The 24,375-nt window shown below is 48.4% G+C and overlaps 1 protein-coding gene across 1 annotated transcript; it reads left to right on the top strand.

The window, feature by feature from the left end:
- The first annotated feature begins 3,906 nt into the window (after window positions 1–3,906).
- Window positions 3,907–5,289, top strand: LOC122374452 (acidic mammalian chitinase-like). Its single transcript, XM_043353226.1, has one exon. It carries the CDS (start codon window positions 3,956–3,958, stop codon window positions 5,144–5,146), a length of 1,191 nt encoding a protein of 396 aa, XP_043209161.1. The 5' UTR covers window positions 3,907–3,955; the 3' UTR covers window positions 5,147–5,289.
- The last annotated feature ends 19,086 nt before the right edge of the window (window positions 5,290–24,375 follow it).

The raw sequence follows: 24,375 nt of genomic DNA, 5'->3' as shown, positions 1-24,375 counted from the left end.
CGCCAAACGGTGAGCCAAGGTGGGCCACGAAGGACCACGACAGGCCATGGCAGGGCTGCTGTGGGTCACAGCGGTGATATGGGCCACGGTGGGCCATGCCAGGCCACTGTGGGCCATATAGCTTTGGACCGTCCTGTGCTCGTTGCGACAGGACGGTCTACGACGGGACATTGACGGGCCTACACGTCAGATAATGGAGGATCGCGACAGGACGAAACATTACAGTATCTGTTAATCTGTCATGTCGTGTTATACCGAGCGGATAGATATGACTTGCTATATGTATGACCAGATATGTTATACGACGAAGAAGTAATTTCACGATGAGTCATGGAGGACCACGGTGGTTTGCAATAGACCACTTTGAGCCGTGACAACTTAGGATTGGCCAGTGTGAGCCACCAACTAGCATCACTGTATCAGATCCACTCTACGCTACTCTACTTTGACTGTATGAGCTGCCTGGCATCGTCCAAGCCATGCGCACCGTCCAGTGTGGAGCTTATAGAAATCAAAATCCATGTCTATGGAAGGAGTGAGGGTGGCTGGCATATGTGATGCTGAATCCTCATGGCTACTAAGGTTCTGATATTGCAGCTTCGTGACCGGACTGCTTATCCAAAGATCGGCTCGTGATGATGTGGTGTCGTGCAGAGAGTGATTTGGAATGCCGGAGACAGGACGGAGGATTGCGAAAACCACAAAACTGCCGGTGTGGGGACCATCGTGAGATGAGATTACTGCCAAATAACGAACTATCAGAGGAAAATCGTAAAAATATGTGTAGAAATCCGAGACAGGATTCATTAGTAAAAAAGATAATGCATTTTTCACTACGTAACTTCAATCGGGCAATAACTTAACACATAGGAGCTTAGACGGCTTACTTCAATTACCGTCAAAGTTTTTAAAACGTATTTTAGTTGAGACAAGTATTACATATAACACGGAACAAGCGTTTGTCATTTTTGCTCCGTGTTATTATTAAAGCGTACTATTTGATTCTCTTCAAACGGTTGATATCCTTGTTACTAGCTACGCTAGTAAGTTCATTGTTCATTGCATCTAAATGGAATAACATTATTATTTTCGGTATATGTGAAGAGTCGGGCAGAGAGCGGAATTATCAATAATTCTATGCTAAATGCAAATGTTGGGCCCTTGCATAACAAACTCTTGCTCCATAATCTGTACTTACATTCACTACGATTAATTAGTACAATAATGGACACAATAACGCGAAGACAGCATTAATTTATGCATCGCATACCTCAGTCCAAAAAGTGTTGTATGTACTTTAGGCAAGAGGGACAAAACATTTGCAGCAAGATACTGATCGCGCGTGAGACTGCACGAGCAATCGGACAACGAGCAAGTATTGCTTCGAAATTAAGTAGGCAATGCATAGATGTTCTAATGGCTCGGAATCATAGAGATTCTATTACAGAAAGACAATTCATTTCCCTGCACTGAGAAAAGCAATGAGTTCGTCATGTGACGCTTTAAATGTTAATATTGCTGCTTGCATTCCGTTTCAATGCATTGATTGTGCGCGTTCCCTGCAGTCTGTATGAAACAATGCATTTCCAAATGTCACGACCGTGATGTTATGAGTCAGTGAGCGGCCGTGTGTCAGTTCCATTTGCTCTGGACCGATCAACTCTCGCAGTCGACTCCCACAGGGAGTTATAGAGTTACCAAGGCTACCTCCGCAGGGAGTGATGGAGTTACGAGGACTACCAGTAGAAGCGAAATGTAACCTTTTGGGAGACTATTTGATGCTGGCAAAGGGCAGATTTGGCCTCACTGGAGCTGTGTCAATTTTCTCCCGGAGAGTCGGAGGCGCGTTAGATGCATGGATGCTATTTTAACATTACGCCGAGTTCCCTAAGCGAATCCTGCTAAATTAATTTTGGAAATGTGCTTTGGATTTGCGCCTCGTGGCATTCTCGTATTTCTGGGTAACCGAATGTTTTCAATGCATGTAAAATATTTTTTTGGCTAAGTAGGAAAACAACCAGCAGCGTGATTGCGATTGATAAACATTGTTGATAAAAGGACAACATACAAGTGTGGCATGAACAACGACATGGACGCAAATAAGATCTTCTTGATGCTTCTATATTTGTTTAACTGCAAACATTCTGATGTTAGCGGGAATGCATGCCGCGAGTGCAAAATCGAAATATTTGCAGCGAAAGCAATTACATCTAACGGACTTTTTTTGTCCGTCATATGCAGCCCGGTTCACCATTGTTGAAGTACAAGAAGCGCCATCAAGCAGAAAAAGAAGAAACAACTTACCTTCAAAAAGAAGGCCAGCTGCCAGCATCCACGCCAGTGCTCCCATCATTGCTCCGACACACGCGAGCCGCTCACCAGGCACGCGGCCCGGCGTTGGCTGCCTTGTCCACTCGAAGACCAACACAAATACTGTTTATGACGCCTGATCAGCCGTCAGTTCGGTTCGTGCTTCTGTCTGTTACACCATGGTCCCACTATCCACCTGCGTCCCACCGGTCTCTGAGCCTCAGAGCGAGCTGTCCAGGGCGCACCACGGCGCGGGCCGTCACAGAACCGTCCACCGCTGCTGTCGGCGCCCGTCTGACTGGCCACGCCGCGGCGGAGAGACGCCGACCGCCACCGGCCGCCAGAGCCATCTGTGGGCGGCCCGGGAACTAGAGTGGGAGGGGTCACCAACAGATGGTGCTGGATGTAGCTGCTGCAGTGTGCGATTTAAGACTTATGCGAACGAATTAGATATTAAACTCGGCAGTTCACTGGTCAATTTCAATACCACTCTGGCGATGAAGTCCTTGCAGAGCCCAGCGAAAGATGGCTTGTGTGGCACTCGTGCTCAGTATAAGTTATAACACAGACTCGGTGTCGACCTCGACCCTGAAGCTGTGTTATGTGGGTAAGGACAAATGACAAGGTTAGTGAATGTATGCTCATTTCAAAGTATAAAAGAGCTAAGACGCTAGTCATCGTATGTCGAGTTTTGTCAACTATCGCGTGGAATAACTTTGCAGCAGCTGCGCAGGCTCCCGATGCAATCAACTTATCGACCCATTGGATATTCACCCACTGATATTAGACCATACACATAAAATCATACACACTCACCCACACTTGATTTATTGTGCGCTTTTGGCTATACGTGGTCAAATAGGTGAGACAGATGTTACATGATAACGTAAAACGACACGGACATTAGACATATCAAAACCACTCACTCACCATGAATGTCCAATGGACTTTATTTCTTGAGCACCGATCCTAGTAGAGAGAAACGTTCATTATTGCCACACATCATTCGCTGGCAGATTTATTGTTAAAAAATGACGGTAGATAAGTGTCAAATAAACAACTCAGCATGAATTGCGACATAAAAATATTAAATCAAACTTGCGTAGAAATGCCAAGCGTGTATACGCATACCCGAGTCACAAAACAAATATAACGCTCATCTAACATTATGAGGGTGTCGTCTTGCAAAAGCACTAAACCAGGAATGTCGCGCAGCTGTCAGAAGCCACAGTTATTTCCTCAAAGTAAACTAATCATCTCTGTGTTAGGGTCGACAGGCGCGCTGACAATTCCCACAGTCTGCAATCACGGGCGACCACCCACGGCGAGACGACTAATATAAACACAATAACACGGACAGGCTGCAAACATGCGGTGGGGTGATGTGTCACCGGACAACTTTGTTCATCCGTGCCTGCGCAGCTGCTGCGACGAATACAGCGTTGCTGTCCGTCCCTTCCCACTCAACTAGGAGACAACAGACCATGGTTTATGTTCGCGCACTTGAAAAGGCGGCCGTGACCCGCGCTGAGCGATCTCGGCGGCCACTGATAAACCACTTCCTCTCGAGCCTCGTCCCCGATCTCGGCCCGGTCGCTGACTCTCAGTCGTCCGTGCGCTGCGTCGGCCGCAGCTGTGCTCCGCCATGGCCCCCATCTCCTCACCGTCTCCGCTGACGCTGAAACTGCTGGTGCTGGTAGCAGTGACGACACTCCTTCCTGTGCTAGCTGCCCCCGGAGTGTTCGACAACAAGCTTCCCAAGGATGTGCGGCTGCCGACCGTGTCGCGCAGTTGGATGCGCGCTTGTTACATCTCGCGCACGGTACCGTACGACCTGGTCGAGGCCGACCTGTGCACGCATCTGCTCGTGTTCTTTGGTCATATAGGCGATGACGGCAAGCTCTTTGTTGGCGAGTCGGACGTACCACTCCTGGCGCAGCTGGTCAAGAAGCGGGAGGAGGAGAACCCGGACCTGCGTGTCTGTCTGACCGTCGGAGGATCTCCCAACCAGTTCGCCGGGATCGCAGCGAGTAACGACAGTCGAGAGACGTTCGCACAGTCTGCTGCTCAGCTCATGGAGGACAACAACCTGGACGGTCTGGACCTGGACTGGGAGTTCCCGGCGTTCGAGCGGCCCCTGCACGAGCGGCGTGACTTTTCGCTGCTGCTGGAGACGCTGCAGGCGGTGCTGAAGGCGATGTCGCGCCCCCGCCTGCTGTCGGTGGCCGTCGGAGCTCCCACCACCATTGTGGACGTGTCGTACGAGGTGCCGCGCGTCGCTGCAGCCGTCGACTTCGCCAGCGTGATGACGTACGACTACCACTTCTTTCAGACGCTGACGCCGGCCACGGGGCACAACTCGCCACTGTACCCCTCGCCGGCAGATGTCGGCTACTTCGCCGAGCTGAACTGCAACTACTCCATGAACCTGTGGCTGCAGCGCGGCATGCCTCGTGAGAAACTGCTCATGGGTCTGCCAACCTACGGGCGCGACTGGAAGCTGCTGAACCCTGACAGGCACGGTCTTTACGCCCCTGCCATTGGCCCGTGGGAAGACGGCTATGCGTCTCTGGCAGACGTGTGTCGCCTGCTTCAGAACAACGGTACCGAAGTTTGGGACTCGTTCGGGCTCGTGCCGTACGCCTACAGCGGTGCCGAGTGGGTCAGCTTCGAGAACGCGCGCAGCATCATCGCCAAGGCGACCCTGGTGCGAGCGCTGGACCTGGCCGGAGCGATGGTGTTTGACATGGCGCAAGATGACTGGGAGAATGTCTGCGGCGAGGGCCCTCTGCCGCTCTTCAAACTCATCAGGGAGATGCTCCCGACTATGAAATAGGAAAACTGTAAGAAAAGTAGTGCGGAGGTAAAAGCATGCATTATTCTATTTAATTGGTTGAATTATTGATATATGACTTGATTGAGCTGTGATGGGGAATCGCGTATAATACACCATGCATAAACTTCACCCACTTTGACGATTATTCCTTCAGATATAGAAATCAAATGAATCCACGAGCATGGCAGTACAGAGTAAAAATTACCTACAAGTGGTAGGTGATGCATTTTAGCATCTACATGAAACAGTGTAGTCAGCACGACTTGGTGCCTATTTGAGAACTTGGCATACATTTTTCACACACTCACATGCGTATAAAGCTCACACTTGACACTGCACTGCATCGCCGCACAACATTGGCTGAGCTGTGCTTTCTCAGCGCATGCAGTACTCGGTAAGTTCTCAGCAACAGAAACTTCACCAGTTGTTTATAAGTAACCTGTTTATTCTAGCAAACTTCTTGACTGCGTATGTGTTGCACATGCATCATACTGTTCTTTGCCTCGTGCTCAGCTGCGTATTATGATAGGATTGGATCACAAGCATTTCTTACTGAACGGGATGTTATCTTCCTGGAGCAGGATTGTGGGAGCGACATGCCTACCGCTGCTATACACATATATGCAGCTTGAGAAAAGCAGATAAAAATCGATGAACTATCTTCAACATAATTCTTCCATGGGAGTCCTTGCAGTACTAGCATTGATCTCTTTTATACCAACTGGCCCTGAGATCGTGTTTTATATGCATAAATATTTTTAAAACAACCTATAAAGTAAGAGAGTTACGGAACAGTTGAATAGATTTCAAAGTGCGGTTTTCACCACACGTTACACTAATTTGTGATGACCTTATTAAATCGTCTCATATTCCATCATGACCTTGAATACCGACAAAAAGCACCGACATTGGACATTCCGTTCTTATACGTAAGTCAAACTACGATGAAACTACGGCCACGGTCTGCCGCCACGAAACCCGACCCGGCCGATGATTGTCTCTGTGATTGTTAGCGCGGCGATACCCGGGCAGGTGGTCAGAGCCGGCTCTCCCGCTGCGCTCCGCAACTCGCGGCCAACTTGTCGGCCCTCCAATCGGATCCCATCTCCTCCGTGGCTGTTTTTGCCGCCGCCACCTGCTTCCCTGCGACGTAAAGCCAACACGGGCCGACTTTTTGTGACGCGGCCTTGTTAGCCGCCGCCGCGCCGGTTGACGCCGCACTGTGGCGAAATCGACGCGTCACTGTCGCCTAGGCGAGCATTAGCGTGGTCAGTCTGCGCGCCGGAGGTGTCTGAAATTAGAGACCGCAGTCGCTGCCGCCGCCGCCGCCGCCACCGACCGGCCGGCCGGCTCGCGCCCCAAGACGTGGTCACACGCAGCGAGCGGCCGACCGGCCGATCGGTCACGTGACCGAGAGGGGGCGGAGAGAGGTAACGAGGCGCACCGCAGGGGGTGGGGCGGTGAGGGGTGTCCGGCGGGCGCGGCGCACGCTGGGCCGGCGGACCGGAAAAGCGCTAGAAATACCCCCAAGAGTGACTTTCCACACTATGAACAAAATATGTATCATTCGATCCCAAATTGATCAAAGCATACGATTCTGATGCCATTTTTGCCCTAAGGTCGAAATTGAGGTGGTCAGTTGTCACCCAGGGCTGGTAAAAATGGTTTTGGTGGCTCTGACCAAATTTTTGGCCATGAAAAGTGGCTCCTAACACTCGTAACAGAAAAGGCTTGAAAGCGCGGTGAACAACGTCCTTTTTCAGGAACACCTTAAACATCATCAGTAACTATTTTAGTTTTACTGATAGCTCACTGATGTATCCTGATTTTGGGACATCGGCTGGTGTCAAACACAGCAAAAGAATGTAGGTATATAATTTCTTCTACTTTTGTTTATGCTGGTTGGTGAAAGAAATGTAAGGGACAAATGCAAGTAAGGCAATGAATGTTGTTGACAAAAAAAAAATATATTACTGACTCACCAACAGAGGAAATTTCATCATATCGCCCACTAGCATAGATCTTCCGCAGGCTGGTCATTGTATGTGTCATCTGAGATACACATGATTGAATTGATGATGTCTTAAGCTGAGAACTGAAACACAAAGGCATTATAAGTGAAAGTCTAATATTAATTTTAGTTACGAAATGCCTGAAATATAAATCAGGATTGCTTATATAAGCATATTTCGAGTATGACGTACCAAAAAGAAAAACATGCAGAAGAGGAACATATCTTGATATTCAAAATCTAATTTGATTTAGTAGGTAACAAATATGCTAACCATACTGGGTTGGTTGGCAAATAAATGAGCATCGTTAGCCACTTGAGTTAGGTATCCGCATGCATCTTCAAAATAAAAACAAGCGCCATATTTATGTCCAGCTCCACTGCTTGATCAGCTTAAAATATTGAGGTAGGTGGTCTATGATATTGCTATGAGATGTACCTACTATTCAGAAGAGGAGCAACTTCAAATCCAACCGAACAACAAACAACATACCATGAAATGTACAGTTTCACCAGTTTTGGTTTGCCCGTGCCGCAACCCTGCACGAGACAATGAAAAGTCCACTTGAATATCATTATTTGTGTTCTAAAGTAGTCGGTAATACAGTGAACCGCCAATGGTAGAAGGCTCTGTGGCTCCCCGTTCCCTCAACACTAGGTCCTCATCAACTGATAAAAGTTACGGAGCCCTATTCTCCGTAGTGTTAAAGCTGGAAATCGACTGATGGCTCTTCGGTGATGAATGCTGACGCTGTTCGCGGTAAGCATTTACAGCTATTCTGAATAGGCTACCAGCTTTGTACTTTGTAGACAAACATTGCGCATAAGACCTCATTGGGAAATTGAATGATGTTACTAATTCAATATTTGTGCTTAACTGCTTAGGCATCTTGTATTTTGAGGTTTGTCGTAGAAATAAAATGAAAATATGAAACAAAACTTAGGAGTTATCCTGCACATGCATACTTGCGTCGAAACGCTTATTTCTGGCTCCCTAAATCGCTTGTACAGCTATTGTTCTGGCTCCGATATTATCAGCGAATCGGCGCTTTTTACCAGCCCTGTTGTCACCAAACACAAGACTATTTAGACCCGCTAGTGGCCACCACATTCGCCGATTTTAATGCCAATCTTTAGTTGATATTTATTAGTTGACCAGTTGTCGTTTTGAACGCAATTTTCTGTCAGACTAGTTCAGGGCACTGTTGTTCACTGTACCAACAACATTCTTACATATTGCATCGCTTTTCTGCAAGATAAGCTAGCTTTTTGCAAGCAGCTGCAAGACTATAATAAAAATCATATCTAAATTTTTAAGTAGACTTTTATAAAAACGTTATTTCGAGCGGCTAATTATGAACATCTTATACTAGCCTCTGATTACTCATCTTTCGTTCCATATAGGTGCTTTGCTGCTTTTCCCTGCTAGTTTTCGAGATATGCGCCAGTAAACCATATGATGTAGGGGCAATTGTCACCTCGCCGCTCTACTGACGGCCCGGCGCTCTTTAAAGCGCCGAAATTTATGAAAAACGATTGTTTATAATCTGAATAAAATATATGTCCCTGAGCTCAGAATTGATCAACGCACACAATGCTGTCAAAATTTTTGGGCCAAAGTCAATAATTAAGTCATTATGAACCCCCAAATACAAGTCAGTGATAATCAACAACAACTTGCTCTTTAGTTAGACTTTTTGAGAAATGTTATTTCGAGCCGCTAAAGATGAGCATGTCATGCAAACAACTAGTCAATTGTCTGCCATGCCCTATTGACGATTATCGCCTATTATACTGCTACTTTTCGGGATATCGTCTGTTAAGTCACCTGATATAGCTGCTATGCCACCCTACCGCGGTAGGGTGGCATAGCAGCTATATCAGGTGACTAAGCAGACGATATCTCGAAAAGTAGCAGTAATAGGCAATAATCGTCAATAGGGCATGGCAGGCAATTGACTAGTTGTTTGCCATGACATGCTCATCTTTAGCGGCTCGAAATAACATTTCTCAAAAAGTCTAACTAAAGAGCAAGTTGTTGTTGATTATTACTGACTTGTGTTTGGGGTTCATAATGACTTAATTATTGACTTTGGCCCAAAAATTTTGACAGCATTGTGTGCGTTGATCAATTCTGAGCTCAGGGATATATATTTTATTCAGATTATAAACATTCGTTTTTCATAAATTTCAGCGCTTTAACCCGCGCACCGACGGGGGTCTGCGCCAACTTCGCACCGACGGGGGGGGGGGGGCGGATGACCGCCCCCCCCTGAGATCTCGAGAACGAAGCAAGATAGCGACAAGCGGTAAACGGCATCGGATATGCACGGCCAAGATCTACAATTTTTACTGAGGTCATTTTCAGGTCAGGTCAAAGATGACGTCACAGGGGTCGAAAAAGTCAAAATGGCGGCGCTAGATATGGAGAGAGTTTTTCTCGAATAACTTTCGAATTAGTCAAGACTAGAATACAGGTTTACGGGATAACTGTACGTTCGGATAGATATGGTTGATGGGGCCATTAGTTTGGTTGTCAAAGCTTGTATGTTTATATAAGTAGGGCTGTGTTTGGTAGTTACTTCTCTTAATTGTATAGTAGGTAGGGATGGCTTTTCGAGGAGCACTACAAATCCAAAGGTTTGGACATTTAATTATTAAAAAAAAAAAACAGCCCGCCCGCCGCCAACCGCAAACGCCGCAAAAATAAAAACGACCGCCTCCAACCGCAAACAACACCGCAAACGCCGCAAAAAACACCCGCATTGCGCGCCCGCCCGCCGCCAACCGCAAACGCCGCAAAAAATAAAAATCGCTCGCCCGCCCGCCGCCAACCACAAACGCCGCAAAAAATAAAAACCGCCCGCATCGCACGCCCGCCTGCCGCCAACCACAAACGCCGCAAAAAAAAAATAAAAACCGCCCGCCCGACCGCCGCCAACCGCAAACGCCGCAAAAGTAAAAACGACCCCCTCCAACCGCAAACAACACCGCAAACGCCGCAAAAAATAAAAACCGCCCGCATCGCGCGCCCGCCCGCCGCCAACCGCAAACGCCGCAAAAAATAAAAATCGCTCGCCCGCCCGCCGCCAACCACAAACGCCGCAAAAAATAAAAACCGCCCGCATCGCACGCCCGCCCGCCGCCAACCACAAACGCCGCAAAAATGAAAACCGCCCGCCCGCCCGCCGCCAACCGCAAACGCCTCGAAAAATGAAAACCGCCCGCATCGTGCGCCCGCCCGCCCGCCGCCAACCGCAAACGCCACAAAAAAAAATGAAAATCGCCCGCATCGCCCGCCCGCCCGCCGCCAATCGGGAACGCCGCAAAAAAGCGCTATTCTACCCATATACATATCCTACCCTACCTATACCCTACCTACACCCTACCCATACCCTACTCATAGGCTCTATGCCCACCTTACTCTAGTGCATTCCTATAACCACCAGTAAGTCGTAACATAACATGCCTACGTTCTTAACCTGAGCACTGTAAACTACTCTAATTGTATTTTATCACATGCGTTTCTTCAATATCATGGATATTATTAATGCTTTAAATGGTGAAAGGTTGTTCTCTTGAAGATTGCCAGGTAGGGAATCGAGTGCGCATACCTACCCAATAAGTGCGCCTCGCATAGCCGCCCAAACATTCCTTTTTACTCGCTAGATGGCAGGAGCATCAAGCGCCTGAATGGACGCTGTGCCGCAGCGCCACGTCTGCCGTATCACCGCCTGATTGCATACTGTACCGCAATGACGGTGCTGGCGAATAAAGCCGCCTGAGTGCATACTGTACCGCAATGTCGTGTCCGCCGCCCCACCTTACCTTTTGCGCGCTAGATGGCAGAGCCATCAAACGCCTGATTGCATACTGTACCGCAATGTCGCTTCAGGCGGTTATAGCCGCCTGAGTGCATACTGTACGGCAATGCCGTGTTGAAAGTTGGTTCGCTACTCTTAAATTAAAACACAGATTAAGGTGGATATAGTGACGAAGAATAAGCGGCAGAGGATTTAGAAGCATTGAGACACATTATTAAGTAAGACTACATGCCACCTTTCAGCGCAATCTGCCCAGTAGTTACCGAGATATTGCAATTGTTGCAAAACCAACACCTCTTCGTTTTGCACGTGGCACGTGCATAAGTGGTCACCCACGTACATCGGGAATAGTCCAATACTTGGTAGAAAGAATGAAGCTACCCTGCAAAAATTACCGCATGTAAATCGGTCAAGTGGTTGCTGAGATATAAGCCTCGCAAAAGCGTGACCACGGCCGGCCGGCCTAGAATACAGGTTTACGCTACAACTGTATAGATTCGATATATATGTTTAAGGGGATTATTAGTTTGGTTGTTAATACTTGTATGTTTATGCCAGTAGGGTTACGTTTGTTTACTTACTTCATTTAGCTGTATGGTAGGCATGTAGGTATATGCGCTTTTCGAGGAGCGCTGCAGATCCGAAAGTTTGCTCGCTTCGCTCGCACTTTGCTCGCTTCGCTCGCTTGATAATAAATTTATTTCATTTACCGGTAAAACCTGTACCAAATACCTGTACCTGCGCCTATACCTGATCCTAATTGAAAACCTGTATTCTTTAAATCCACAGAGTTGACTTCCCGAGCTGGCTTTTATCGTTTTCACTCAGTTTTTTAAGCGAACAACTGAGCCTAAAGCACGTGCTCTCTGCTCGGTGCCGGCCTCGGCCAGCCTGGGGCAGAGATGCACGCGCTGACGCCGCACCCCTGGTCCGATTGCGCCCATCTTTTGATACGATGGTCCGCCCCACCCAAAGTTTGTGCCCAGTAAATTTCACATCGCTACGCGGCGCCGTGCCGGCGCAAGAAGACACATACGGCTGACGGACGCAGAGACAACTTGAAATTTATTAAGTAAGACTAGAATACAGGTTTACGCGATAACTGTACGTTTGGATAGATACTGTTGATGGGGCCATTAGTTTGGTTGTCAAAGTTTGTATGTTTATATAAGTAGGGTTGTGTTTGGTAGTTACTTCTCTTAATTGTATAGTAGGTAGGGATGGCTTTTCGAGGAGCACTACGAATCCAAAGGTTTGGACATTGAATTATTAAAAAAAAAAACACGCCCGCCCGTCGCCAACTGCAAACGCCGCAAAAATAAAAACGACCGCCTCCAACCGCAAACAACACCGCAAACGCCGCAAAAAAAACGCCCACATCGCGCGCCCGCCCACCGCCAACCACAAACGCCGCAAAAAAATAAAAACCGCCCGCATCGCACGCCCGCCCGCCGCCAACCACAAACGCCGCAAAAAATAAAAACCGCCCGCATCGCACGCCCGCCCGCCGCCAACCACAAACGCCGCAAAAAATAAAAACCGCCCGCCCGACCGCCACCAACCGCAAGCGCCTCGAAAAAAATGAAAACCGCCCGCATCGTGCGCCCGCCCGCCCGCCGCCAACCGCAAACGCCGCAAAAAATAAAAACCGCCCGCATCGCACGCCCGCCCGCCACCAACCACAAACGCCGCAAAAAAATAAACCGCCCGCATCGTACGCCCGCCCGCCGCCAACTACAAACGCCGCAAAAAAATGAAAACCGCCCGCCCGACCGCCGCCAACCGCAAACGCCGCAAAAAATAAAAACCGCTCGCATCGCACGCCCGCCCGCCGCCCGCCGCAAACGCCACAAAAATGAAAATCGTCCGCATCGCCCACCTGCCCGCCGCCAATCGGGAACGCCGCAAAAAAGCGCTATTCTACCCATATACATGTCCTACCCTACCTATACCCTACCTACACCCTACCCATACCCTACTCATAGGCTCTATTCCCACCTTACTCTAGTGCATTCATATAACCACCAGTAAGTCGTAACATAACATACCTACGTTCTTGACATGAGCACTGTAAACTACTCTAATTGTATTCTATCACATTCGCGTGTTCAATATCATGGATATTATTAATGCTGTAAATGGTGAAAGGTTGTTCTCTTGAAGATTGCCAGGTAGGTAATCGAGTGCGCATACCTACCCAATAAGTGCGGCTCGCATAGCCGCCCAAACATTCCTTTTTACTCGCTAAATGGCAGGAGCGTCAAGCGCCTGAATGGACGCTGTACCGCAGTGCCGCGTCTGCCGTATCACCGCCTGAATGCACACTGTACCGCAATACTGTCTCTAGGGCATATGCACACATACAGATGGACACGTTTGTTTGGAAATTATTCTTGTTTTAAGTGTGACCAGATTTACCCCCGAGAAACTGATCCTGGATACGCCTCTATCTAGGGAAAAGTCGCCAAATTTCGAACCCCTAAGGCGATTTTCCATCGACAGCAAAAATACTACAGGTGGGGGCCGATGCCCCCCCCCCCCCACCACCAGTAAAAAGGTTGATCGATAATAATGTCTGATACTATGAAAAAGCAGGAATAGCTATAAGCAATTAATGTAACCGTAGCTGATAGCTGCTAAGAACCACACTGAACCTAATCGCACGAAACCTGCACCAAATTTGTACTTACCAGATGGCCGTCGTGAACCGGCTACTATCCATTGCGTGGCCACCCCAACTTTCCTGTTTCGCGCTAGATGGCAGAGCCATCAAACGCCTGATTGCATACTGTACCGCAATGACGGTGCTGGCGAATAAAGCCGCCTGAGTGCATACTGTACCGCAATGTCGTGTCCGCCGCCCAACCTTTCCTTTTACGCGCTAGGTGGCACAACTATCAAACGCCTGATTGCATACTGTACCGCAATGTCGCTTCTGGCGGTTATAGCCGCCTGAGTGCATACTGTACGGCAATGCCGTGTTGAAAGTTGGTTCGCTACTCTTAAATGAAAACACAGATTAGGGTGGATAGTGACGGAGAATAAGCTGCAGAGGATTTAGAAGCATTGAGACACATTATTAAGTAAGACTACACGCCAACTTTCAGCGCAATCGGCCCAGTAGTTACCGAGATATTGCAATTGTTGCAAAACCAACACCTCTTCGTTTTGCACGTGGCACGTGCATAAGTGTACCCACGTACATCGGGAATAGTCCAATACTTGGTAGAAAGAATGAAGCTACCCTACAAAAATCACCGCATGTAAATCGGTCAAGTGGTTGCTGAGATATAAGCCTCGCAAAAGCGTGACCACGGCCGGCCGGCCTAGAATACAGGTTTACGCGATAACTGTATAGATTCGAGATATATGTTTAAGGGGATTATTAGTTTGGTTGTTAAAACTTGTATGTTTATGCCAGTAGGGTTAAGTTTGTTTACTTACTTCATTTAGCTGTATGGTAGGCATGTAGGTATATGCGCTTTTCGAGGAGCGCTGCAGATCCGAAAGTTTGCTCGCTTCGCTCGCACTTTGCTCGCTTCGCTTCCTCGGTAATAAATTTATTTTATTTACTGGTGAAACCTGAACCTAATACCTGTACCTGCGCCTATACCTGATGCTAATCGAAAACCTGTATTCTTTAAATCCACAGAGTTGACTTCCCGAGCTGGCTCTCATCGTTTTCACTCAGTTTGGCAAGCGAAGAAAATGAGCTTAGAGCGCGTGCTCTCTGCTCGGCGCCGGCCTCGGCCAGCCTGGGGCAGAGATTCACGCGCTGACGCCGCACCCCTGGTCCGATTGCGCCCATCTTTTGATACGATGGTCCGCCCCACCCAAAGATTGTGGTCACCAAATTTCCCGTCGCTGCGCGGCGCCGTGCCGGCGCAAGAAGACACATACGGCTGACAGACGCAGAGACAACTTGAAATTTATTAAGTAAGCCTAAGCCTTTTCGAGGAGCGCTGCAGATCCGAAAGTGTCTGTCTGTCTGATGAAAGTCCCTGTCTGATTCGCGGCCAGACTTGCAAAACATAGCCCGGAGAACGACCGCTCCGGTTGTTTTTCAATAGAAAAACACAATTCTAACGAATAGTGTTTGTCTACTTCAAACAACCTGCGGATCTACTTCAAACAACCTGCGAACTTTCGGATCTGCAGCGCTCCTCGAAAAGCGCATATACCTACATAATAAACAAATAATAAATTACTTACGCAGGTACAGGTATTCGGTACAGGTTTTACCGCTAAATAAAATAAATTTATTATCAAGCGAGCGAAGCGAGCAAAGTGCGAGCGAAGCGAGCAAACTTTCGGATCTGCAGCGCTCCTCGAAAAGGCTTAGGCTTACTTAATAAATTTCAAGTTGTCTCTGCGTCTGTCAGCCTCATGTGTCTTCTTGCGCCGGAACGGCGCCGCGTAGCGACGTGAAATTTGGTGACCACAAACTTTGGGTGGGGCGGACCATCGTATCAAAAGATGGGCGCAATCGGACCAGGGGTGCGGCGTCAGCGCGTGAATCTCTGCCCCAGGCTGGCCGAGGCCGGCGCCGAGCAGAGAGCACGTGCTTTAGGCTCAGTTGTTTGCTTAAATAACTGAGTGAAAACGATGAGAGCCAGCTCGGGAGATCATTAAACTTTGAACTCTGTGGATATTAAGAATACAGGTTTGCGATAAGAATCAGGTATAGGCGCAGGTACAGGTATTCGGTACAGGTTTTACCGCTAAATAAAATAAATTTATTATCAAGCGAGCGAAGCGAGCAAAGTGCGAGCGAAGCGAGCAAACTTTCGGATCTGCAGCGCTCCTCGAAAAGCGCATGTACCTACATGCCTACCATACAGCTAAATGAAGTAAGTAAACAAACTTAACCCTACTGGCATGAACATACAAGTTTTAACGGCCAAACTAATAATCCCCTCAAACATATATCTCGAATCTGTACAGTTATCGCGTAAACCTGTATTCTAGGCCGGCCGGCCGTGGTGACGCTTTTGCGAGGCTTATATCTCAGCAACCACTTGACCGATTTACATGCGGTAATTTGTGTAGGGTAGCTTCATTCTTTCTACCAAGTATTTGACTATGCCCAATGTACGTGGGTGACCACTTATGCACGTGCCACGTGCAAAACGAAGAGGTGTTGGTTTTGCAACAATTGCAATATCTCGGTAACTACTGGGCCGATTGCGCTGAAAGTTGGCATGTAGTCTTACTTAATAATGTGTCTCAATGCTTCTAAATCCTCTGCCGCTCATTCTCCGTCACTATCCACCCTAATCTGTGTTTTTATTTAGGAGTAGCAAACCAACTTTCAACACGGCATTGCCGTACAGTATGCACTCAGGCGGCTATAACCGCCAGAAGCGACATTGCGGTACAGTATGCAATCAGGTGTTTGATAGTTCTGCCATCTAGCGCGTAGAAGGAAAGGTGGGGCGGCGGACACGACATTGCGGTACAGTATGCACTCAGGCGGCTTTATTCGCCAGCACCGTCATTGCGGTACAGTATGCAATCAGGCGTTTGATGGCTCTGCCATCTAGCGCGAAACAGGAAAGGTGGGGTGGCCACGCAATGGATAGTAGCCGGTTCACGACGGCCATCTGGTAAGTACAAATTTGGTGCAGGTTTCGTGCGATTAGATTCAGTGTGTTTCTTAGCAGCTATCAGCTAGGGTTACATTAATTGCTTATAGCTATTCCTGCTTTTTCATAGTATTAGACATTATTATCAATCAACCCTATTACTGGTGGGGGGGGGGGGGGGATCGGCCCCCACCTGTAGTATTTTTGCTGTCGAGTGAAAATCGCCTTAGGGGTTGGAAATTTGGCGACTTTTCCTTAGCTAGAGGCGTATTCAGGATCAGTTTCTCGGGGGTAAATCTGGTCACACTTAAAACAAAAATAATTTCAAAACAAACGTGTCCATCTGTATGTGTGCATATGCCCTAGAGACAGTATTGCGGTACAGTGTGCATTCAGGCGGTGATACGGCAGACGCGGCACTGCGGCACAGCGTCCATTCAGGCGCTTGACGCTCCTGCCATCTAGCGAGTAAAAAGGAATGTTTGGGCGGCTTTGCGAGCCGCACTTATTGGGTAGGTATGCGCACTCGATTACCTACCTGGCAATCTTCAAGAGAACAACCTTTCACCATTTACAGCATTAATAATACCCAAGATATTGAACAAACGAATGTGATAGAATACAATTAGAGTAGTTTACAGTGCTCATGTTAAGAACGTAGGTATGTTATGTTACGAGGACACATATATGGGTAGAATAGCGCTTTTTTGCGGCGTTCCCGATTGGCGGCGGGCGGGCGGGCGATGCGGGCGATTTTCATTTTTGTGGCGTTTGCGGTTGGCGGCGGGTGGGCGGGCGCGCGATGCGGGCGGTTTTCATTTTTTCGAGGCGTTTGCGGTTGGCGGCGGTCGGGCGGGCGGTTTTCATTTTTTTGCGGCGTTTGTAGTTGGCGGCGGGCGGGCGTGCGATGCGGGCGGTTTTTATTTTTTGCGGCGTTTGCGGTTGGCGGCGGGCGGGCGCGCGATGCGGGCGGTTTTTATTTTTTGCGGCGTTTGCGGCGTTGTTTGCGGTTGGAGGCGGTCATTTTTACTTTTGCGGCGTTTGCGGTTGGCGGCGGGCGGGCGGGCGCACGATGCGGGCGGTTTTCATTTTTTTTCGAGGCGTTTGCGGTTGGCGGCGGTCGGGCGGGCGGTTTTCATTTTTTGCGGCGTTTGTGGTTGGCGGCGGGCGGGCGTGCGATGCGGGCGGTTTTTATTTTTTGCGGCGTTTGTGGTTGGCGGCGGGCGGGCGTGCGATGCGGGCGGTTTTTATTTTTTTGCGGCGTTTGCGGTTGGCGGCGGGCGGGCGATGCGGGCGGTTTTTTTGTGGCGTATGCGGTGTTGTTTGCGGTTGGAGGCGGTCGTTTTTTATTTTTGCGGCGTTTGCGGTTGGCGGCGGGCGGGCGTTTTTTTTAATGATTCCGTGTCCAAACTTTGGGATCCGTAGTGCTCCTCGAAAAACCATACCTACCTACTATACAATTAAATGAAGTAAATATCAAACTCAACCCTACTTATAAAAACATACAAGTTTTGACAACCCAACTAATGGCCCCATCAACAGTATCTATCCAAACGTACAGTTATCGCGTAAACCTGTATTCTAGTCTTGACTAATTCGAAAGTTATTCGAGAAAAACTCTCTATACTCTAGAATACTCTAAACTCTAGAATACAGGTTTACGCGATAACTGTACGTTTGGATAGATATGGTTGATGGGGCATTAGTTTGGTTGTCAAAACTTTTATGTTTATATAAGTAGGGTGGTGTTTGGTAGTTACTTCTCTTAATTGTATAGTAGGTAGGGATGGCTTTTCGAGGAGCACTACGAATCCAAAGGTTTGGACATTGAATTATTAAAAAAACACGCCCGCCCGCCGCCAACCGCAAACGCCGCAAAAAAAACGACCGCCTCCAACCGCAAACAACACTGCAAACGCCGCAAAAAAACCGCCCGCATCGCGCGCCCGCCCGCCGCAAACCGCAAACGCCGCCAAAAATAAAAACCGCCCGCATCGCACGCCCTCTCGCCGCCAACCACAAACGCCGCAAAAAATAAAAACCGCCCGCATCGCACGCCCGCCCGCCGCCAACCACAAACGCCGCAAAAAATAAAAACCGCCCGCCCGACCGCCGCCAACCGCAAACGCCTCGAAAAAAATGAAAACCGCCCGCATCGTGCGCCCGCCCGCCCGCCGCCGACCGCAAACGCCGCAAAAGTAAAAATGACCGCCTCCAACCGCAAACAACGCCGCAAACGCCGCAAAAAAATCAAAACCGCCCGCATCGCGCGCCCGCCCGCCGCCAACCGCAAACGCCGCAAAAAAATAACAACCGCCCGCATCGCACGCCCGCCCGCCGCCAACCACAAACGCCGCAAAAAATAAAAACCGTCCGCATCGCACGCCCGCCCGCCGCCAACCGCAAACGCCGCAAAAGTAAAAATGACCGCCTCCAACCGCAAACAACGCCGCAAACGCCGCAAAAAATAAAAACCGCCCGCATCGCGCGCCCGCCCGCCGCCAACCGCAAACGCCGCAAAAAAAAAATAAAAACCGCCCGCATCGCACGCCCGCCCGCCGCCAACCACAAACGCCGCAAAAAATAAAAACCGTCCGCATCGCACGCCCGCCCGCCGCCAACTACAAACGCCGCAAAAAAATGAAAACCGCCCGCCCGCCCGCCGCCAACCGCAAACGCCACAAAAATGAAAATCGCCCACATCGCCCGCCCGCCCGCCGCCAATCGGGAACGCCGCAAAAAAAGCGCTATTCTACCCATATACATGTCCTACCCTACCTATACGCTACCTACACCCTACCCATACCCTACTCATAGGCTCTATTCCCACCTTACTCTAGTGCGTTCCTATAACCACCAGTAAGTCGTAACATAACATACCTACCTTCTTAACCCTCGCCCATGTAGGGGGGGGTTGGTGCAACCCCCCCCCATGAGGTTTTTCGGAAATAGTGCAAAAACGGCGGCGCGCAGCGCCGCCAAATTTTGGGTACCTTATGGGGCAAACCTTGCGCATCTTTTGATAAAAAAAAATTTGACCGGGTCATGTCAGGTCACGGAGTTATGACGTCACAAAGGGAACAGCCTCCGGCCGGATTTTCACAAACTGAGTGCCAACGCCCGAGGTTTCCTGCCGGTGGTACGGACATCGGTTGATGGATCGTGATGAAACTTCCCATGCATGTTGGGGCAAGTATTGGCTATCATATGGTATAAGAAACTTGACCGGGTCAGGTCAGGTCACGGAGCTATGACGTCACAAGTGGAACAGCGTCCGGTACTATTTTTGATAAGCGCCCGAACCACTATTTTGCTAATTCTTGTCACCTCAATGGGAATATGCAGCAATATTAGCTTCTATAGGGAGCAAATGGACCTTCCAAATCCAAAAATACAATCAGATTTCAAAAATTTAAATTTTGATTTTTCGAATTTCTGCCGCCGACTGTGACCTTGCCGACTTCCGGCGCTCCCAACGCGCCATTTTTAGAGCTAGGGAAACGAAATACATACCAAACGATAGAGAATTGATCAAGGAGCACGATAGTGAAGGTTTCAAGTCGATAACTCCCACCGTTTTGCCGCAATCGCCGCGGAAAGTTGAAAAAGTCTATTTTTCCGAAAATTTGACCTTTGACCGGTCAAAAGTAGGTCAAATGTTGACCTAGGACCAAAAAATATACCACCAATCGCGAGATCTCGGCGAGAGCAATCCGTTGGTCTTTTCCGCTAAGCTCTACGACGCTCCGTTTTCAAACGCCAAGGGGGGGGGGTCGCACCAACCCCCCCCCCCTGCATGGGCGAAGGTGGCAGATCGCCGTTTACGGGCGAGGGTTAACATGAGCACTGTAAACTACTCTAATTGTATTCTATCACATTCGTTTGTTCAATATCATGGATATTATTAATGCTGTAAATGGTGAAAGGTTGTTCTCTTGAAGATTGCCAGGTAGGTAATCGAGTGCGCATACCTACCCAATAAGTGCGGCTCGCATAGCCGCCCAAACATTCCTTTTTACTCGCTAGATGGCAGGAGCGTCAAGCGCCTGAATGGACGCTGTGCCGCAGTGCCGCGTCTGCCGTATCACCGCCTGAATGCACACTGTACCGCAATACTGTCTCTAGGGCATATGCACACATACAGATGGACACGTTTGTTTTGAAATTGTTTTTGTTTTAAGTGTGACCAGATTTACCCCCGAGAAACTGATCCTGGATACGCCTCTAGCTAAGGAAAAGTCGCCAAATTTCGAACCCCTAAGGCGATTTTCCATCGACAGCAAAAATACTACAGGTGGGGGCCGATGCCCCCCCCCCCCCCCCCCACCAGTAATAGGGTTGATCGATAATAATGTCTGATACTATGAAAAAGCAGGAACAGCTATAAGCAATTAATGTAACCCTAGCTGATAGCTGCTAAGAAACACACTGAACCTAATCGCACCAAACCTGCATCAAATTTGTACTTACCAGATGGCCGTCGTGAACCGGCTACTATCCATTGCGTGGCCACCCCACCTTTCCTGTTTCGCGCTAGATGGCACAGCCATCAAACGCCTGATTGCATACTGTACCGCAATGACGGTGCTGGCGAATAAAGCCGCCTGAGTGCATACTGTACCGCAATGTCGTGTCCGCCGCCCCACCTTTCCTTTTACGCGCTAGATGGCAGAACTATCAAACACCTGATTGCATACTGTACCGCAATGTCGCTTCTGGCGGTTGTAGCCGCCTGAGTGCATACTGTACGGCAATGCCGTGTTGAAAGTTGCTTCGCTACTCCTAAATAAAAACACAGATTAGGGTGGATAGTGACGGAGAATGAGCGGCAGAGGATTTAGAAGCATTGAGACACATTATTAAGTAAGACTACATGCCAACTTTCAGCGCAATCGGCCCAGTAGTTACCGAGATATTGCAATTGTTGCAAAACCAACACCTCTTCGTTTTGCACGTGGCACGTGCATAAGTGGTCACCCACGTACATTGGGAATAGTCCAATACTTGGTAGAAGGAATGAAGCTACCCTACAAAAAGTACCGCATGTAAATCGGTCAAGTGGTTGCTGAGATATAAGCCTCGCAAAAGCGTCACCACGGCCGGCCGGCCTGGAATACAGGTTTACGCGATAACTGTACAGATTCGAGATATATGTTTCAGGGGATTATTAGTTTGGGCGTTAAAACTTGTATGTTCATGCCAGTAGGGTTAAGTTTGTTTACTTACTTCATTTAGCTGTATGGTAGGCATGTAGGTATATGCGCTTTTCGAGGAGCGCTGCAGATCCGAAAGTTTGCTCGCTTCGCTCGCTTCGCTCGCACTTTGCTCGCTTCGCTCGCTTGATAATAAATTTATTTTATTTAGCGGTAAAACCTGTACCGAATACCTGTACCTGCGCCTATACCTGATCCTTATCGCAAACCTGTATTCTTAATATCCACAGAGTTCAAAGTTTAATGATCTCCCGAGCTGGCTCTCATCGTTTTCACTCAGTTATTTAAGCGAACAACTGAGCCTAAAGCACGTGCTCTCTGCTCGGCACCGGCCTCGGCCAGCCTGGGGCAGAGATTCACGCGCTGGCGCCGCACCCCTGGTACGATTGCACCCATCTTTTGATACGATGGTCCGCCCCACCCAAAGTTTGTGGTCACCAAATTTCACGTCGCTACGCGGCGCCGTGCCGGCGCAAGAAGACACATGAGGCTGACAGACGCAGAGACAACTTGAAATTTATTAAGTAAGATAGGAATAAACTAAGGGCATCATCGTGATCCTCTCGTCAATCCGCATCGAATGATATATATGTTGACCTCGAAAGGTCAAGGTCAAAGGTTGACCTCAGGTCACGTGACCTCGAGGTCATCATGTATATCATTCGATGCGTCTTGACGAGCTGAACACAATGAGACCATCCACGCGTCTGTATCTTGTTCCTGTACGGAGTTATTGGCCAAAAACCTTTGGTGACCTTTGATGACGTCACATGACCTCACAGCTGCCCAACAGCAAAACAGACCTCAAGGTAGTGAAGGTTGATCGTATATGAAGTCATGTATGGTATATGGGGCCATTCCGACCCGTTTTAGTGGTAAAAACAGGGAGTTGATTTTTCCCCCATTGACTTATAATGGGGAGGTCGCGAAATTGACCTGACCTTAGGTCACCGATATCAAAATTCCGAGATATACAAATTGTAGTTACTAATGACCTAATAATATCCTGCGACTTTCAAAGGCCTCCGACATCTACTGTAGCTCTGGCACGGTGACAAAGTTGCAAAAAAGTGACTTGAGGTTGGGTCATTCAAAGTTACCTGGTGACCTGACCTTAAAAGGTAGGAGGTTCAAACTTGCACACCATGTGTAAAATTGATGAGGTTATAGTCATACCAAATTTCGCGGCGCTACGCGCCGCGGTTTTCCCGCTATTCGCGAAAAACCTCAGGGGGGGGCGGATATCCGCCCCCCCCGTCGGTGCGAGGGTTAAAGAGCGCCGGGCCGTCAGTAGGCGGCGAGGTGACAATTGCCCCTACATCATGTGGTTGACTGGCGCATATCTCGAAAAGTAGCAGGGAAAAGCAGCAAAGCACCTATATGGAACGAAAGATGAGTAATCAGAGGCTAGTATAAGATGTTCATTTTTAGCCGCTCGAAATAACGTTTTTATAAAAGTCTAGTTAAAAATTTAGATATGATTTTTATTATGGTCTTGCAGCTACTTGCAAAAAGCTAGCTTATCTTGCAGAAAAGCGATGCAATATGTAAGAATGTTGTTGGTACAGTGAACAACAGTGCCCTGAACTAGTCTGACAGAAAATTGCGTTCAAAACGACAACTGGTCAACTAATAAATATCAACTAAAGATTAGCATTAAAATCGGCAAATGTGGTGGCCACTTAGCGGGTCTAAATAGTCTTGTGTTTGGTGACAACTGACCACCTCAATTTCGACTTTAGAGCAAAAATGGCATCAGAATCGTATGCTTTGATCAATTTGGGATCGAATGATACATATTTTGTTCATATTGTGGAAAGTCCCTCTTGGGGGTATTTCTAGCGCTTTTCCGGTCCGCCGGCCCAGCGTGCGGCGTCTCTGCCGATAGGCGTTATCACAAGTGTATTCGCGGCCATTGGGGCGACGTAAGAAAAGAAGAAACCAACTGGCCCCAAGAACTTTAAATTATCAGTTAGCATGCACCTTTTTCCTTGATGTGTAGAGAATTTACCATTATTTGTTACAGAAAATTGCATTTAAAATCTTCCATTAATGCTTTTTTCATCGTTTGCACGATATGTTCTTTTACTAAGCTAGAAACACTAATTAGAAATAGTTCCCGCATCATCAAGAACAATAGGGAAGGCTTGAAGTGAATAAAATAACTTAAACGGTTTTGTAATCTATGTGAAGGCACTTCTAAAATTGCCTATAGAAATATTGAAGGCAAAAGTTCAACTTTTTCACAATACGGATGTCTATAAACCTATTTAACTTGTGACAACTCAGCCGGTATTTCGTCGCCTACACCCTAGCTTTCCTTAGTGACCGATAGAGGCGCTGCTATCGATGTCCGCCCGTGCCGCCTAACGCGCAACTATACGGGCTCTAGACATGGGAGGCCGGGGCAGGGGAGAATGCCAGAACGGACGGAGGCCGACACAGGAAACGGAGGCGCCGGCATTGATTGGCCTGGGAGGAAAGAAAGGGGTGGATGGAGGGGAAGGGGAGGGGGATACCGCAGCCGGAAAGTCGACCGGTGGATGGTCGGGAGGGGGATAAAATTGATTTCTTTGTTTTGTCAGCGGTCTGCTGA

The sequence above is a fragment of the Amphibalanus amphitrite genome, unplaced genomic scaffold (genome assembly GCF_019059575.1).
Source record: "Amphibalanus amphitrite isolate SeventyFive unplaced genomic scaffold, NRLGWU_Aamphi_draft 001659F_arrow, whole genome shotgun sequence".
Classification (NCBI taxonomy): Eukaryota; Metazoa; Arthropoda; class Thecostraca; order Balanomorpha; family Balanidae; genus Amphibalanus; species Amphibalanus amphitrite.
This window is presented reverse-complemented; position numbering and strand designations above follow the sequence as displayed.